This window comes from Poecilia mexicana, unplaced genomic scaffold, assembly GCF_051168715.1.
Source record: "Poecilia mexicana isolate PSO_F unplaced genomic scaffold, ASM5116871v1 scaffold_9, whole genome shotgun sequence".
Classification (NCBI taxonomy): domain Eukaryota; kingdom Metazoa; phylum Chordata; class Actinopteri; order Cyprinodontiformes; family Poeciliidae; genus Poecilia; species Poecilia mexicana.
The window spans coordinates 24659738-24679032 of record NW_028263378.1 but is presented as its reverse complement, the minus strand read 5'-3'; the positions used below and the strand labels follow the sequence as shown (position 1 = coordinate 24679032).

The 19295-nt window shown below is 40.8% G+C and overlaps 1 protein-coding gene and 1 long non-coding RNA gene across 2 annotated transcripts in view; both read left to right on the top strand.

The window, feature by feature from the left end:
• Window positions 1–19295, top strand: part of rimbp2b (RIMS binding protein 2b) — a 66866-nt gene that overhangs the window by 27213 nt on the left and 20358 nt on the right. The window contains exons 4-10 of the mRNA XM_088008460.1: window positions 7618–7707; window positions 9932–10054; window positions 12310–12414; window positions 14877–14928; window positions 15294–15334; window positions 17901–18105; window positions 18347–18495. Of these exons, the coding sequence (XP_087864586.1) occupies window positions 7618–7707; window positions 9932–10054; window positions 12310–12414; window positions 14877–14928; window positions 15294–15334; window positions 17901–18105; window positions 18347–18495 (765 nt within the window). The remainder of the gene's footprint in view (window positions 1–7617; window positions 7708–9931; window positions 10055–12309; window positions 12415–14876; window positions 14929–15293; window positions 15335–17900; window positions 18106–18346; window positions 18496–19295) is intronic.
• On the top strand, window positions 464–3390 carry LOC148157721 (uncharacterized). The gene is made up of 2 exons (XR_015764285.1): window positions 464–2451; window positions 3092–3390. It is a non-coding gene; the product is annotated as an uncharacterized LOC148157721 (long non-coding RNA).

Below are 19295 nucleotides of genomic sequence, written 5' to 3'. Positions count from 1 at the left end.
CATTGATTGAAATGCCACATCGAATCCAGTGTTTTTCAGCACCGGCACCAGGCACACTGCCCTGCAAATTTTAGGCATTTCCCTAATTCAGCACACATGATTTTAATTAACATTTGATTAACAAGGTTTTGCTGAACTGAAAGCATGCAGGTCAGTTTGCCTTGAGGATAAGGTTTGTGGAAAAACTAGTAATCAAAGTGTTCAATCAATGTAAGGTGTTTTTTGCACCCCTCACCACCGCCTGCCATTCAAACGCCCAACCCCCTTCCCTCCACCCGCCAAAAACACACCTCTTTCCCCCCACCTGGGCCCATCTACCCCTCAATCAGGTGAAACAACTTTAATTTTAAGTGAGGGTTTTTCATTTTTCACATTTTAAAAGATTGTTTTGGCTAGTGGCCTTTATTTGATAGTTAATTGACAGGAAGGTGGGTAATGCAGCAAAGGTTGCCAAGGTCAGGAATTGAACCTGCGACAGCTGTGTTGAGGACTGAGGCCTTGATTGTGGTTTGTGCTTAACCCCTGCGCCACCACAGCACAACCCCTTTTAGGTGAGGGTTAATCACGTTTTAACTTAAGCACTATGTGTTAACAACACAGTTGTGATTCCGTTCTGTACCCAGATTCACTAGCGGAACAAGTCAGCGTTGGGCAAGGGGGCGGGGCTAATTACCGGACCCCTAACGAATCACCAGGCCCCTGACGTTTATCGCCTGCGCTACCAGAAACTGTTGAGCGAGGGGCGGGGAGGTTGGTCTGCGTTTTTTGTTTGATCTTTACCCAGGAAACACATCGGCTAAACCGTGAGTGAAACGGTCACTGGGACTGACTAGTATATATTCCATTGAGGGAAAGTAACTTTAACATTAAATAAACCTTTCTCAACAGGCGGTAGACTTTCTCAGTCTATAATCAGACATTTAAGCGACCTGAAACCGCACCCCCAGCCCCACCCCCCCATAGCTCTGAACCTGCCCAGATTGCACATGATGGCAATTCAACATTGAATTAACATCTTTTGCCAACAAGCCAACAGCGAAGTGGCTGTGTGTTTGGGACATCCCACTCATGTAAATGGTGGGGGTGGACCGCTCCACTCCTTACTCCTTGTAGTAAGTTGTAGATGTTTTTGTGTCAATATATCACACTCAAATGGTCAGTAGGACTTTGTTATGAAAAAGAAAGAAAATGTACAGAAATGAATCTTCACCCACTATCCTTTACAGAGGTTAATTTAGAATGTAATACCCCCACTCACTAATAAAATGCTCTGACCCAGAGCTCTGATGAGGAGGAGAGGAGGGGAAGGGGTGTGGCAAAAGAGCTGACATTGATTCAACATTAATTCAACATTGATCAGTCGTTGATCAGACATTAGCATTTCATTCATTAGATTTCAACCACAAAACAACATTGACTCAATGACACAGTTTCAACATTGGTTACTTGGCTGGAGGTGGATGGTTGTTTGATGGTTGATCAACCGTCAGTTGTTGACCTCAACCAAAAATCAACCATTCTGACTATAATTCAATGTTGATTTACCATTGTGTGCAATCTGAGCAGTTTGTTGGATCCCTCATCACCTCCTCATCTCCCCCTACTCCCTCCCAAGCCTCCCCCACCCAGCCGCTCCTCCCAACCTTCTCCTTTTTACCCTCTCTCATCCCTTCTTCCCTCCCCCTCCTTGAGCTCTGGGTCAGAACACTTTATTACTAGGTGGGGGTTAATCATGTTTCAAATTAAGCACTACATGTTGAGAACATGTTGAGGTTGTGATTCCTTTCTGTACATTTTCTTACTTGTCTGTAAATATTATTACTGACTGTGCATAATGTGTTGACACAAAAACATCTACAAGTCTGTACTAGGAGTTGTACAGTCCACCTCCCCAATTTTACACTTGTGGTTTGTCCCAACCAAAAAGCCACTTTGCTGCTGGCTTGTTTGCTACCGGCTTCTGAATTGAATTCTCCGCTGAGCACTTTTATGGTAAGTTTTTCAATATTACTTTGATCTTAAATGTGTTTATTGAAAAATAAGGGCATTGTTTTGTGCCCATAGTAATCCTGGTTATTTTGGGGCAAAACGGATATTTTTAATAATTGAGGTCATGTCTCCTTTTGTATTATTTTCATCTTACCCACCACTCCAGGCCTAAGTATGAAATCCTGCGAGATTTTGTGGGATTTGAGTTTTTAAAATAGGGCGGGGCCTATTGTTTGGTCTGGGAGAACATGTGGTGGACAAGGAAGTGTAAGGCTGGCTGGTCCAGGTGGGCTTTAAATTGTTGTGATAGTAATCACTTGTTTTTAACTTTTTATTATGATATGCTTAGGGTCGTGCTTAAATGAGCCTCTGTATCAGAACAGCTGAGTTGGATGATTACATGACCTTCTGCAGCCATCAAGAAGTGCAGAAGGTTGTTAATCATCCACAGATTCAATCCAGGTGAGGCAGAAGGGAAACACTTAACATGTAAGGCAGGTGAAACACTGAACTAAACCTGCTAATGACTGATTCAGTCTGTTGATCCTTGGATTGGTAACTGGTTAAATTGAACTGGACTATTGTTACTTGTGTGGGATCTTTATTAGCATATAGACACTTTTTAAGGAATTTAATCAACTTATTTGGAAATATTTGTAGTTGATGGAAGATTGAACCAGCTATTTGATGGAAGTTTATTCTGTATAAATTATAGTTTTTCCAACTACACTATAAATCACCTTTTGTTCTATTTATTTGTCTCTGGTGTGTTAAATAAAGCCTGATCCTCCCTGAGTTTTATCCTTAGGTTTTCTGATAAACAGCCCTTTATTTTAAATATTGATTTAATATCAATATCATAAATCCTACACTATACTGCAGCTTGATGGGTAAATGCAGTTGTATATGTAAACATTAAGATAAATATTAATGAAAGATTAAGATATTAATTTAACAGTGAGTGTACATGGGGAACTATATGGTTTGTATTTGTTCTCAGACCTGTAACCAGTACACTGTTTAATCTTTCATTGTGTTTCAGAACTTTTCAAATGTTTATCATATTTCTAACCGGCACCTTCCTCACTTTTATTTTTTTCAGCTGTTGCTCTGCAGTTTGACCGAAAGCTGACTCTTGAGGACTGCAGCAAAACTGTCAAGAAGCGGCTTCATTATGCGCCAGAATGAGAGGAAGACATCCCAAGGAATCACAGTGACGCCAACCAGAGTCAAACTGGGGTTACCACAACTTGTACTGTTTCCCTACTTCATACAGTACAAAGCTTAACCTCATGGACTCTGTTCTTCTGTGGACAACAGACTGTTGTTTTGACAGTCAAAAAGGAATCAAATATGTTTAAAGATCTGTCCCTCTTTTCTTAAATAAAATGTTAAATCAAACCCATGTTGTCATTTTTAAACTTTTGTACACAGTTTACCCATCATCTGCCAATAATATAGTGTTTAACACCAGTGAAGAAACTTTTAGTGGCATGTTATGATGTAGACCTATCAGACCTAAAATGTACATAAATCCTTAGCTTTCATTCAATATAAAAACAACCCAAATCTGCATGTAGATCCACAGTCAAATGAATGTTGAATCAACATTGATTCAATGTAGAATCAACACAAATATGCATGCAGATCCACGTTCAGATGAAGGTTGAATCAACATTGATTCCTAACTTATTCAATGTAGAATCAACACAAATCTTCATGCAGATCCACGTTCAGATGATGGTTGAATGAACGTTGATTCCTAACTGATTCAATGTAGAATCAACACAAAATATGCATGCAGATCCACGTTCAGATGAAGGTTGAATCACCATTGATTCCTAACTTATTCAATGTAGAATCAACACAAATCTGCATGCAGATCCACGTTCAGATGGTGGTTGAACGTTGATTCCTAACTGATTCAATGTAGAATCAACACAGATATGCATGCAGATCCATGTTCAGATGATGGTTGAATCACCATTGATTCCTAACTGATTCAATGTAGAATCAACACAGATATGCATGCAGATCCATGTTCAGATGATGGTTGAATCACCATTGATTCCTAACTGATTCAATGTAGAATCAACACAGATATGCATGCAGATCCACGTTCAGATGATGGTTGAATCAACATTGATTCAATGTAGAATCAACACAAATATGCATGCAGATCCACGTTCAGATGAAGGTTGAATCAACATTGATTCCTAACTGATTCAATGTAGAATCAACACAAATATGCATGCAGATCCACGTTCAGATGAAGGTTGAATCAACATTGATTCCTAACTGATTCAATGTAGAATCAACACAAATATGCATGCAGATCCACAGTCAAATGAGTGTTCAATCAACATTGATTCAATGTAGAATCAACACAAATCTGCATGCAGATCCACGTTCAGATGATGGTTGAATGAACGTTGATTCCTAACTGATTCAATGTAGAATCAACACAAATATTCATGCAGATCCACGTTCAGATGATGGTTGAATCAACGTGGATTCCTAACTGATTCAATGTAATATCAACACAAATAGGCATGTAAGTTGACATACAGATGATGGTTGAATCAACATTGATATAATGTCAGTAATGGTTGAAACCCTAACGTTGATTCAACATACAAGTCACCGACCACTTTCGATGTTGTTTCAATGTCAGCGTTCAACGTTGATTCAATGTTTCTGGCTGACATTGATTCAATGTTGTTTCAATGATTCTGTGCTATCTGGGTACATACTGACACAAAATGAAAAAGTTAGCCTCTCCCTTTGCAGAATCTGAGTGGACGGACGACATGCAGCTGATGAGGCAGATTGATGTTGCCTTGACCAGCTTCACTCAGTAACACAAGCATCATTTGGTAAAGAAAACGGCGACACACTTAACAATGTTCTCATGTGAAAACACAGATTGTGTGGACTCAGCGTTTAATCTTACCAATTAAATTTCGAATAGTAAATACTAAGACATGGGAACGAGTTGTGCTGTGAAGCTGTAAACAAACTGCGTTGGCTTCATTTGAGTGTCAGATGGGACATCTTTCTTGTCCTAAAATGTTCCAATTTGTATGCCTCCTACTGCACAGCTACCTAATGATATCAAAATGTAAAGGTCATCCGTAGGAAGGAAACATGGATGACTCTGCCTTCATTTACCTCTCTGACGCAAATGGCTTTGGTTAAAAATAAAGTCAAGGAAGCGACAGCTGGCTGCACCAAGAGCAGATGATGAGCTCTCCCGTACTGAACAGAGAGTAAGTGGGTGAAATCCTTGGATTGCTCATGAGTTAAATGACAGGGTTGATTCATCTGTCAGGCTTATCAAAATTAACCACGCTGCTGTCTCGGACCAGGTTGAGTCATGCAGTGATAGACAATAAAATGGCCCCTCTTTGCTTCAATATATTTCTTTTCTGTTGTATATCAATCATGTAGCTATTCTGGCTTTAACAAATAATATGAAATAATAAATAATATAAACCCAGATAAAGTGGAAAATTAATTAACCTGTGTTTATTCTTTTTTTTATTTTAATTTCATTTAATAATGAGGATCCATCTGAGAATACGATATGAGTTTATGGGGTAGGAGTACATAAGTTTCTTACTTCTTCCTTTTTTCTTTGTGTCCTTCCTTCCTTCTTTTCATTTGCCCTTTCTTTATAACTTTGTTTCTTTAATTAGGTTCTTCATTGTTTTTTCCATCCGTGCTTTCGTCCTTTCCTAACTCTGTGTTGTACCTCTCCACAACTCTCACCTGTCTGCTGGGTTTCATCATCTTCACAATGGCGTTTGTTACCTAATGTGTTTCAAATTGTGATTAAATTACAAATAATAGACGCTATTTACCAGCTAGATGACTTCAATTAGTTTCATTGCATTTTATCCATAGCCATCAAACCAAAGGTTGCAGCTCGATAGATAGCCATTATTAGATTTTTGATTTCAAAGCCCATGTGTCATTTTCCTTCCACGTCACAGTTATGCACTTCATTGTGTTGGTTTGTCATGTAAAATTCCAATCCAATAGGGAAACAGGCTTTTGTGAAACATGTAAAGGTTTCTGTCTGCAAAGCAATGCACAATGAAGATTTTTACTTTTAGTAATGGGACTTTTGCATTGATTTTAAAGTACCATTCTGTGTCTTTTTGTTTTTGTACACTCATGTTGCTACACTCAAGCAAATGTGCCTCAGCAGAAAATCCCAGTTTTCCAGCTGAATAATGCAACTCGGTGTAGGCTGCAGTGTTTTCTGCTTGGTATTTGTTCCATCTGTGGGCTCACAGACTCTCCACAAAAAACGTGTCTTGCCAAGGGATTATGACTTACATTGATCTGTTTAAAGCGTTAACGCTGCAACAATACAGCTCAAAGGCATAGCTGATTGTCTATTTATTGACACTTTTGTCTGTGGCGATATGTGTGCGCTATCACATCCGAAATTTGGCTGGCCTATCAGAATTTCTCCAAGACCTCAAACATTAGTATATAACAGGAAATAAAAACAACTTTTTTCCCCCACAGCACTGCAATGTAAAGTAAAAGTTTCTTTGTTCAGCTTTGGCAGCTTTTTATTCTTCAGTATGGATATTTGACTGACAAACACCTACGACTATTGTTATTGACTCCAAATTGATGAATTACCGGCAGTAAAAACACAAATGCCGCTTAACACATGCAGCTTATAGAAGAAACAAAAGAGAACCCATCTGATCTCAGACGTGACTTCACATGCGCGTAGTCTCCAGGCCGTTTACTTGGTAGTGCTTGTCCTTGACGACGTTTCTCCTCTGTCGTTTGCCTCTGCAGAGATTGCACGAACACCGGAAGCAGACAGGTTACACGGCTGTGTAAGGGTTTACGGACGTCCCTCATAAATCACCACAATAACAAAGCAAAAACGTTTTCATCCGTCTAACAAGTGTTCTAAGGAATGGATCTACTTTTTCCTGTTCACTTTAATCTTCAGTTCAACTCTGAAGCATCCTTCATAAGTTAAACATAAGGCACCGGGAGCAGACCCGCCGTTGCAGGCCACAAAGGGGCTCCGTTATACAGTAAATGTATCATGCATGAGCCTGTGGGTTTCCCAGCTCCTGACAACAACAACAACAACCCTTGGCTGCCGGAGCTGCAATAAATTGCTCGTCGTGGAGAACCCAACAGTTGACACTGCAAATTGCTTCCACGGCACACTTTACAATTGTTGATTGAATGTAATTAGTTTTCCCCTCCTACGGTGAAGAGATTGTTTTTCTTTTACTCTGCGCTGGGCACACATGATTTGAAAAAAGTTTGGTACGCATGCGTAAGAGCAAGAGAGAGAGAGAGAGAAAAAAAGCTCTGAAGATTATATGGGTTTCGTTTTGCAAATGCTCACATAAAAGCCACTTGGATGTCAATATTATTTTACTGCTGCGGTTGACGCAAATGGCAGCTGCTTCTTTTAGTGATTCTCTCCTCCACAAACTGCAGAACCTGAAGCAGTCTCCTCAGATGAATAATGCATGGGTCGTTGCTGACAACACGCCGGGTTTGAGTGCATTCCTCTCGTCTAATCACGGTGACTTTTCGGGTTCTGAGAGCTGCTTTCTTTCTGACTCCTTTGCCTAGGAGAATGAACTTCAAGAATTCCTGCAGGAGAACAAGCACTTGAATCTTCAGTGGTTCAACAACAGCCACAAAGCATCCGAGTATGAAAAGGTAAGAGGTGAAAAGGCTTTATAGAAGGCTTCTCCCTCCTTAAATGCATCTTCACAGAGCTTTTAGCTCGGCACTCGGTTCTCGGTGTGTTTCTCTTCGTAGATCACGGCCTCCCTCTCTTCGCTTTGATGCGGCGTTGGAGGCTTTCTGGGTCATACAAGAACTTAGCTATATCCAGCATTCTAGTGAAGGACATGACTGAAGGAAGTAAAATGTTGCAGAGATATTGACACCCAGTCGAAATAGTTTAGCAAACAGAGACCTCCGGCCTTTCTATGAGTGAGGCAATTTCCTGTAGTAGCAGCTCAGAGGCAGGTGTTTGCCACTAAGGTTAAATGTTATTTTATCAGGATACGAATGACTCTGGGAGCAACGTTCTCATATCAGGCCGATATTAAAAGAAGCAGGGTACAGGTCTTGTCCTTTGCAAACACATTTTCAGCCTGGCTCCTGCGGTCGGAGAGGTCCTGCTTGTAATAAACCGGCTTTAGCCGAATCTGGTGTAATTTGGATCAGCGTGTCACGGTTAGGTCTGACGGGTGGGTTAATGTACACCAGTGGGTTCGTGCTGTGTGTTGGCACTGCTGCTCAAGCAGACTTACTAGTCTGTGTTTTGATTTGTTGGTGTTTGTACAGTTTATCTCCTTGAGGAATCATTAGTCATTCATGGCTGCTCTGAGGAAGGGGTTTTACCACATTACAGCTGCAGGAGCCAGTCAGCTCAGTGGCGATTAGGGGCCATTAAAAGCGCTGACGGAAAATACTCCCTCCTTAGAAGCAGTTGCAAACGCTGCTTCTACGAATTTGTTCAGTTTCCTTCTTCACACGACTTTATACCGTCTCTAAAGAAAATGTTTGCTCGAAAAATGATTTCAGCGAATTGTGTCTGAGTCGCATTATAAGACACATTGATTTATCACACACAATCCCTTGTAAAAGTATTTACACCTCTTCAAAATTATCTACTTCCACTTTATAGCTCCAAACTTTAATGTGTTTTCTCAGTATTTTATTCGTCAGACCAATAGATTATACGTGTTTTCTTTTTTTTTTTCCACAAAAATAAAATCTAAAAAGTGTAGTGTGGATTTGTATTCATAATCCTTTGCATTGATATCTCAGTCGGTATAAAACTTGCTTTGCGCTGTCCAAAAGATCTCAAAGTCTAGACCTACAATTACCTGAAAATCAGTGGCAAGACTTGAGAGCTGCTGCTTACAGATTTCTTCTTTTCTTTCATTCATTAGTTGTTGTTTTTTTTTTTTTTGGTTCAGTCATTTCGAACAATTAAGCATTTAAGCAAAACTCTCTAAAACTAATTTATCAAAGCTTTAGCTGGTTTGAATTGGAGAGCTTTTCAGTTTTCAGTGTGCAAAGCTAGAAGAGAACAAAAGATTCATTGTGATTGGAGTGAAATGTATTTGGGGCTTGAATTGATCCAAGCTACAGTCTTCAGACTCGTATTTGTTAAAAAAAATAAAAATAAAATGTTATGCGCTACTTTATGGAGGTCAGTTAAATGAAAGTTGAGTATTTTCCAGGGCAACTTTTGCTGGCAACAGGTGAAGAATTATTTGTGTCAAAATGCAGCAGCTCAACTTTAAGCAGCGCTGCCTGTCAAAGGAAAGGTGTGAGAAATACATAGAAAGATGCACGATGCACCTGTTTGCCTGCCAGAGGACAGATTTTGTCAGGATCGTAGCATTTAGCCGTGCTTGATAAAGTCACAAAACAATTCAGGTGTGAAGATGATACGGCTAATCTTGCAGTCACTTGGTTCCATAACAAGAAGCGTGTCAGAAAGGGAAAAGAGTGAAAGAACTGCGCAGTTATCGATTTGTTGCAGGTTTTTAACTACTGACAAACATCCTGGTGTTCTCACCTCAAATAGCAAAGCGATTTTAGATACACAATATAATACTGTATGTGAGTTTTTAGCATTTTTATGCCTATTTAACTTTAAAATTCATTGAAGAACTTGACTGCAAAGAAATAAAGCTGACACACAAAGGCTTCAATAGATGGATTCCAAAATGGTTTGTTTTCAAATAAATTAAATGACAATGCAATGATATGAAACGGGGATAGGGTTTGACGAATGGATGAGTTGGCCTGGAACCGAACAAAACCATAAAACGCTGTCCAGATCAAGAATCGAAACATGTTTTGCTTTTGGACTGTCACCTTCGTCTGCCTTGACTCTCGACTTGTTCCATCTGAACAGGTGAAATCAGAGTATGCCCAGCTCAAAGAGAGGCTTGGTGTTGTGACGCAGGAGAGAGATTTAGCCCTGTGGGAGAGGAACCAGCTCCAAGGCAAACTGGAGAACCTAGAGCAGGTGCTCAAGGTAAGACAACGCGACCCTGGTGACGCCGCCGTCTGTCCATTCTGTGTCCCCTTCTGGATCTGGAAATCCATTCATTCTGGGGTTTTGATGCAGGTGTTTTTGTAGAGCCTACCTCTTCTCCAGCCCCTCCTCTCCTTCCTGTGCCACTCTAGCCTCCTCCTCTATGGTTTCTAATGTCCTCGACGTGTCTGTTGCCTTCCAGCGTCGTGTTGGGAAGGTCTGACCTGGAGCTGTGAAAGAGCACAAGCTGGGAGCAGTCTGCCCTCTTTTCTTACCTATGTCACTCTTATGTTGTCCAACTTCACTGGATCTGTTGCTTCCTCCCTCCCTCGTCCCCCTCTTCCTTCCCCCTGCTAGATTTCTAAGGTATCACTGCTATGGCCACCTGTTTTGGGAGCAGCTTGACTTATTCCCGTACTGAATGTTTCATGTCAGTGGCTGTGCTTTTGTCTCCCTTTATCGACGAGTTGTTTATCAGACATAAAAAATAAAAGTAAAAAAAAAACTATCACTTGGCTTCGACTACAGCACTGTGGAATGTGATTTATGCATGAGGCAGGATGATGAAGAGTTTGGCTTTATGATGAGAGGGGGAGGAAGAGGAAAGAGAAAAGCCAGGTCACCATCCACGATGATGATGATGATGATGATGATGTCACCTATAAGTTCGACGACATTGCCGATTTTAGAACGTAACTTTTCACGAGCATGAAAATGTCATTTGCTTCTTCCACCGTAGCGCGTCAACGGTTTACACATTTTGGAAGCAGTGATGCGACTAGATGTCACAGGCATCCTGTGTTACAAAGTTCCTAGCATTCAAGTCCCTCCTTTGGATGGCTTCTTTGGTTGAGATGGATGATCACAAGCAAGTGAGCACGCTAACAGAGTTTGTTCACCCCTTTAATGTCACGTAAAAGCCTCCAGATTGATCATTTAAAGACAAAATCTCTGAGGAGACTCCTGTTTAACAAGGCTTTAAAGACGCATAGTGATACATAAAGGGGGCAGCAAACCTGGAGGTCCAAGTGTATTTGCACTGTCTTGCAGGATTATTTCTATCCCCTGAAAACCTTTTCACATTTTGTCACATTACAGCCACACATTTCATTTTGTTGTTTTGAATATTAGGTGATTGATCAATAAGTTGGTGTATAACTGTAGAGTGGGAGGTAAAAGGGAATTGAAAGCCAGAGTGCATTTGTGTTCAGCTGCCTTTACCCCGAATGCCATGAAATGCAATCCAACCAAATGCCTTCAGAAATCGTCTAACTAGCAAACTGAGTCCATGCAGTTTTTCTCAGTCGCTTTGGTGCATTTCTCAGAACAAAATTGAAATTCTAAAAACTACTCGTTCAATCTTCAAATCATTGTGTGCACGTCAAAACAGCAGTTCCTCATACATTTGAGCAAGTCACACATGCTTTTGTACATTTTGCAAATGATTATGTACAATTCTTTGCTTTTTCCTACATTTTCAATTGCTTTTGTCATGTTCATCAAAACGTATTATACTGGTCTCTGAAATGTCTCGATCTCCACAGCAGGTCCGCTGGTGCGCTCCTTGGTCTTCATGATTGTTTGTTCTCTAATGTTTTCCAACAAACCTTTGCATAGCGACATAAATCCAGGGATTATTCGGATCTTCAATTAAAGACAGGCTGACTCTTAATTACTGCCGCTGCTTATTGTTCAGGTGACGTCTGAAGGCATTTCACTATACTGGATTTTAGTTAGGGGCAAGGCAATAAAGGGGGCTAAACATACAAAAGCAACCCTTTTCAGATATGAACTAAAAAGTAGAAAAGCATGTGTAATTTCCCTTCCACTTCAGCTATGTGACGTTTTCTTCTAATACGAGTGGCCGTTGAGGTGACAAAAAGTGGGAAAGTGGAAAAAAGGGGTGTGCGTACTTTTACAAGACAATGCTTGTTGTTGTTTTCGTTGTTTAAAACGCAAAGCATCTCTTGTCTTCTTTTATAACCTAAATTCATTCAGATTTGTTGATCATTCACAACAAAATAGAATCATCTGTTTTACAAATGAAAGTTCACGCCTTCAAAGATGTAGGCATCAGCCTCTGATCCACCATTAGTCACGTTTACCACTTTGTCTTCAGTAAATACGGACTTGAAGATCTGAGATGCTTTTCTAAAAGGTAGAACGTCACTGGATTTCAGTCCCACTAACATCAGCCCTCTCTGCTCCCCCTCTTCTCCTTCTGGCTCTCCACCCCTGCCGTCCTTTGTGGACAGCATATGCGCGAGGCTGCAGAGCGAAGGCAGCAGCTAGAGTTGGAGCATGAGCAGGCCTTGGCTGTACTCAATGCAAAGCAGCAGGAGATTGACCTTCTTCAGAAGGTAAGAGAAGTCCGATTGTGTAACACTCACAGCGCCAGAGGACTGGGCTTTTTTTTTTGTTGCTGTTTGTTTGCTCGCTCTGATCTTAGTATGTGTTACGGGTCAAAGAGCATTTTTAGTTGAACACCGTTGGAACGCATACTGCGCAGCAAAGGCAAAACTTCCCTAAAACACTCCATCAATACACTGCAACCCTTACCTGTCTCGTTTTATCATCAAACCCCCCCAATAGTTCATCCTCTTGATCACTCCTCCTGTTTGTTACGCGCGAGCTCATCGGCAATTTGTAATGTAGAGTAGAAATGACAGAAAATAATAAAACAAAAAGCCTTTCTCGGCCATTTGATGGTCGAGTCTCCTCTTCTGTGCACTGGAGCCGACTGTGATGTCAAAGCGAACCCGGCAGTCGCTGAGATTGCTGATGGTGTGAACGTGATAGGAATTGTCACCAGTGCCATCTCTAGAAAAACAGTTTGTACCACAGTGTTGCCGTGGCTGTAGCGCCCCAACTTCACAGTCAGCTTTTTACAGGCTGTGGCTCTCAGCTTTTTTTTTTTTTTTCTCTCATTAACAGACGCTCGTTATGGCCTTATCTCCCTTCAGACATGGGCTGCTCTCTGTGTTCTCCCAAACTGATGGACTGCAAAGGAGATTTATCATCCTGTAAAGTCCACACATGCTGTTATATGCATATGTGGAGCAGATGTTTGTAGCTCCTGCAAAGGGAAATGTCGTGTGTGCTGCCGTGTTCCCTCACAGTCACCGTGTTTTACGTTACGTAAAGCTCATTCCTCTTGCAGGCACTACAGAAGTGTTGCTAATTACTTACGAAAACATAAAACTCGATTGAATTAAATCTATGTTTGTTTGCACAGAGCCTTAGAAAAGGCAAAGCAATTAATTTCAATTACTCCACATGCTCAGTGGTGACAGAGCGATCTTTCAAAGTAGGCAATTATCCAATAACAAATGGAACGCAAACAAATCAATGTAAAACATATAGCCGGGGCATTGCAGACGCGACAGCAGTCTATCAACACACGTCATGATGGTGTTTAATGTGAACAAAGAGCAGCGTTCTGTGCCGTTTCTGTTTTCAGAGAAACCAGAAGTGAAACGGTTTAGATGTGTGAGTTGTAATATTAATTATACAAAGTTATCCCATGAATGTTTTGTCCCGCAACAACCGCAGTGCATTTTACGAGGATTTTATGCGATAGACTAACACAAAGCAGTGAAGTAGCATAATTGTGAAGTGCTAGTATAGGTACGTGTTATATTACGCTTTTTAAGAAAACTCTGAAAAGTGTGGCATGCATTTGTATCTGGCCTTTCTGAGTCATCACTTTGTCGAACCTCCTGCCAGCTGCGATTACGTCTCAGTCAGATTTGATAGATGGTGCCTCTAAAGGATTGTCAAAGATTTTCCATTGGATTTATGTCTTGAATCCAGCTGAGCCAATGCGACACATTAAAGTGGTCCAAGCCGTTCCACTGTTGCTCGAGGTTTGTTTCTGTTGTGCTGCTTCTGAGAAGTCTTCTTCCAGCACCGCACCGTATTCAGTTTCTTCCGTTGTCCATCAACACTGAGCAGCTTCACCACTGAGAAAAATAATCACCCAAATCATAATGCCACCACCACCATGCTTCAGCTCAGATTTAATTTTTTCAGTGTGACGTTCTTAAGGTGTGATGGATTCAGCAGAGCTCTTTAAAACGTCAAGCGATGGGACACTGTTTTACAACATAATCTTGATGTTATCTCCTTAAAAACTTTCTCCCCGATGTGTCTGCTTTGCTCTTTGGTCTCCATTGTGCCGTTTGTTCACTATTGTTCTCTAACAAGCGTTGGAGGCCTTCACCGAATCCCTGAACTCACACTGAAATTAAATTAAATTAAATACATGCAGACTCCTTTTCCTAATTGGGTGACTTGTCAAGGCAGTTGGATTTTAATTAAGGCCGTCAGAGTGAAAGGGGGGTAAATACAAATGCACACCACACCTTTCATTTATTTGTGAAACATGTTGAAAACCATGTACAGTATTTTTTCCTTCTACTTCAAAATTAAGCACTACTTTGTGTTTTTTTATTTGGTCCAAACAAATCCTAATAAAATACTTAAAATGTATGAGTAGTTATGCCAGGTCACCGCATATTGGAGACAGTTTTTTTCTCTGACAAGCAGATGATTCAAACAGGGAGTTAAGAAATCTCCAAACATGAAAACAGTAGAAGGAAAAACCCACAACATTTAAGTACGATCCGAATCATCGACTTAATTAATAACCCGTTAGGTTTTATTGGCTCAGCATCTGTAGCAAAGGAAACTCTATAACTCGTTGAGTTCTTGTGCCTTTGAAATGCCTCTGTGCTGTTTGTGAAAGCCTTTCTCTGGTTTAAGTGACATTAAGCATCAACAAAGAGTGCTACATGAGTGAACTGCCCCCTGTGTTTCCCAGGCTCAGGTTGAGGCTAAAAAGGAACATGAAGGCGCTGTCCATCTGTTAGAGGTGAGCGTCTGGACACGGGGGTGGCTGGGTGGCTGGGGGCTGGCTGTGTTGTTTTTGTGTGGGTGCTGCATGAGAATGTGAGATCAGGCTGTGAGTAAATTTCTCATCTTTACTATGTCACTGTAGAAAACCTTGACAGCCGTGCTATTTCTTTCTTCAAATTGAATTCATATATTTAGTCTTCTTTCGTTTATTTTTGAAATGCAAATATGCACTTTGGGTCCATATAAGTGACCTATTTACAAGTTTGGCTGTATGTTAGTGTGAAGCAAGTTGTTTTTATATTTATTTTAATATAATTTCAAGATATCTGTGAGTGATCACATATTTGATTTCTCTCCCTGCATCTCTTTTTACTGTATGGGTCTATGTTTATGCATAAACAGAACCACTTGGACAGCATGCAGGTATTTCATAATTGCTTTTATTTATTTCCTTGTGCTTTTTAGAACCACACCAGTAAAAAGCAATAGGATACAGCAGACTATGCAGTCAAAAAAAACCAAACAAACAAAAAAAAACGTGATAGAAATGATGTTTCACCACACTTCAAAAACTGTTATTCAATGTGGGCTGGGTTTAGAAATGTAGCATTAGGTGCTATATATCTGCTTAAGTTAGTGCCGGGGGGAGGGAGGGAGTAACATAAATCTGGTACAACCAGATGGAAATTGTGAAGTGTCAATTTTCAAAAGTGTTCTGAGTTTCATTTGAGCAATCTTTATTTGGCTTCACTCACTGAGCTAAGGCTCATATTTTCCTTCAGAGAGAGTTTACAAGAGGAAACTCGGCCTACTGCATCAGTATTGCTTAATTATGAAGAAAAATTCAGGCTGAATGTTTTTGGGTTTTTCCCCCAGCAGGTTATTGTGCACAAACTTCACGTTTATAAAAACAAAATCCTAATTATTTACATATGAATTAAAAAAGTATCTTGCGCAGCCCCTTATTTCTTTACATATTCAAATCCTTGGAGCCTGACTCATCTCTCCGTGCTGCCTTGTTGAATAGCAGGTTAGATTTTCTGATGTTCTTTTGACAGCGCAGCACTTAGCAACAAGTTGTAAACCTTCAAAGGATGAAGAAAGCTCTTATAGAGAAAACAGTGATCCATCTATATAGGCAGTTCATCCAGAAATAAGTCACAGTACTTCACCTTTTCCACATTCTTACGTTAAAGCCATATTCCGAAATATATTCAGTTCCTGTTTTGTACTTAAAACATGTGACTTACCATGTATTCACAGCCATTATTCAAACTGCTGAAGCACATTGGGCAGTGATCACAGCTTCAGGTCTTCTAAAACATGAAGCCACAAATTTGGCAGAGCTGTTTTTGGACAGTTCCCCCCACACCTCATTTGCTCAAACCGCCCTGTTTCTATCTTGCTGTTTGCTTTGGTTTGTTGTCCTGCTGGAAGACAAACTCCAGGCCCAGTCTGAGGTCAAGAGCACTCTGAACAGGCTTTTATCCAAAATGTTTCTACATTCCTACAGTCATCTATCCTTGAGTAGTCTTCCCATTTCTGTGAATAATATCCCCACAAACAACCGTGTTTCACTGTAGGAGTGATATCAGGAATGATATGAGGCATATGTTGAGCAGCGGGTGGTTCCCTCCAAACATCATGCCTTGTTTTTTGCCAAAGAGTTCAATCTTTGCCTGATCAGACCAGAGAGTTTTATCTGTCACGGTCTGACTTTCTTGGTAAATTGGTGGATTGATGCAGAAATGTTTGTCCTTCTGGAAGGTTCTGCTCCCCCACAGAGCAAAGTCAGCATGGCGTTCTTGATCACTTCCCAGAATAAGACGCCTCTCCACTGATCCCTCAGGTTAGATGGCCGTCTAGCTCTAAGGAAAGTGCTGATGGTTCCATTTTCCTACATTACCTTTACGAAAAATGTTTGCTCCATCGAAGCAATACTTAAGGAAATAGGGGCTGATTCAAGACTTTTATCTGCGGCAGACTCTAGATCCTGAATGTTTTGGCAAATTATAAAATTAATATTAGCAATATTCTTAGTTTCTAGTACACTGACCTGAAATCTTAAAGAGAGTAAAATAATGCTACATGTTATTTCTTTAATGGCACGTTGAACGTTTTTCAGCATGTGTGTGAAAAATGTCTGTTTCTTGACTTTATATTCTCTCTTAGATTTGTAGAAATCTCATTGTTTGCCTTCATGTAGCATGCTGTTTGTAGCATGTGTAAAATGGCCACAGCGTGTCCAAAACAGCCCTAACTGGAGCTGTTTATGGGGAAAAGTAAAAAAAAAAAAAAAAAATCATAGTGCCTTAAGGTGTGTCTTTGGGTCAGACCGCTGAGAAATGATTGCTGGTGAATTTCATCATTAGGCTTGTGAAAACGTGCTGCAGTGCCTGGACTTTCCATGAGTTTGTACCTCAGCCTTTCCCGCCGTTTTACGTATATGAAAGCGGTTGAAATTTTTCTTATTGTATTCTTCTGTCGTGAAGACCACAACCAACGATATTTAAGGTGACGATACATTTCTCTTCCAGGTATATGTGGAATAAACATAGACGTCTTATTTGGTCGCTACCAAGTGCATTTTTGACGTTTCGCTCTCAGGTTCAAATTGTTGGTTCTGATCTTCACACTGTCATCAGCTCAATAAGAAAAATGTCAAGTTTCATTCTCGTCATCCAGATTTATTCAAAGACTCTTAAAAGTTGCATTTTCTTTGGACTTTTCTGGTTACTTGAGTTTTCGTTCTGTAGTGCTTCGTATCGTGTCACTTCAGTCCAACATGTGATACCATTCAACATTTTATTTGCATGCATGCACCGCTGTTCGGCATGTGCAACGTTCAGAATAATGTCGGCATTGTTTTTGCACCCGTCTTACTTCTCTCTTTGTCTGTCCCTCCCTTTTGACCTTGCCTCTTCATGTGTCCACGCCTCGCTCTTTGTCCGTTTCTGCTCTCTAACGCTCCTCCGCCCGACGTCGTCAGGCCAAAGTCCGAGAGCTGGAGGAAAAATGTCGGTCTCAGAGTGAGCAGTTCAACCTCCTCTCCAAAGAGCTGGAGAAGTTCCGGCTTCAGGCTGGGAAATTCGACATCCTTAGCACTGAACCCTTTACTTTGAGTGAGTCTCCGGGGTCCCCCAACAAATCCTTATCACAGCTCCTCAATGGATTGGCCGCTCCAATCGAGAAAGGTACGGAGAAAGTCTGTGAGGTTTGTGAATACGCTGTTTGTTTTTATCATCATTTCTCTTTAAGACTGCTAACTATCTAATAAATATACAATTGTAGCTGTATTGTTCGCACTCAATTTGGTTAAAAGAGAAACAGTTTCAGGTTTCAAAGGATTAGCTGGAGGTGTATTTATCTTTCCTTGCATCTTTTGTTGTTGTTTTTCCTACGAGGATCTGATGAGAAGGGGTGTTTGTTCCACAGGCAATGAGGGTCCAACAAGCAGATCTTTGATATCTGAATTCATTCGACCACTCCAGATCAGTGGAGACAAGCCCGAGCTCCTCTCTGTCAAGCCAACATTCCTCAGTCGCAGTCGAGCCAGCAGCCCAGCACGAGCTTTCCTCTCTGAGGTACCTGCTAGTGCCCGCTCTGATCCGCCGTGGTCCTTTTATTGGGTGTCACTCTGTTTCCTGTCTGCTCTCCAAAACGCAAAAAAAAAAGAAAAAAAAGCACAATTTGGACTCGTCTGATCTGAGAGCAACGATGAGCTCATCGGTTAAACTAGAGACTGGAGATGGGATTCTAGAAATGGAAAAATAAAAGTCTTCAGCTGAATCCTTACTGCAAAGCGAAACGGTGGTTTCCTCTGCATCACTGCAAATCCACAGCCGCAATAAAAAGCTTCCTGCTTATGGGACTGAGATCTTTGTGCAAACAAGACTAAAATGTAAACTGTTACAGCTTTGCTCCTCAGCTCTTTTACAAGACAGATTATTGCTGCCTTTTGTTTTACATACCTCAAAATATAGAAAAGCACCATAAAACAGGATGTGGCTTCTTGGAAAACTTTTCACAATAAATTACTGCTCTGCCAATAATTGAAACGATAAAACTCTCAGACTTTTTAGACTTTTTTTTGCCATTAACAATAATTATTTATATTTGAGCGGGAGTCCTTGTCACACACACAGCCGTGTTGCTCTTGGATCAGCATCTCTGTTTTCGGCTGATGTGTCCCTTCCCATTTTTGAGTTAAGCATCAGTCTAAATGAACAGCCAACATGCCGACACAGTAAATTAGAGGTGTGCCGATCGATCGGTCACCGATCATAATCGGGCCGATTTTCGTGAAAAAGTGCATGATCGGTGATCGGCGATCATTGTCTCTTTTACCAATACCGATCACCTGCTTCTCATTTCGCAGCCTGCC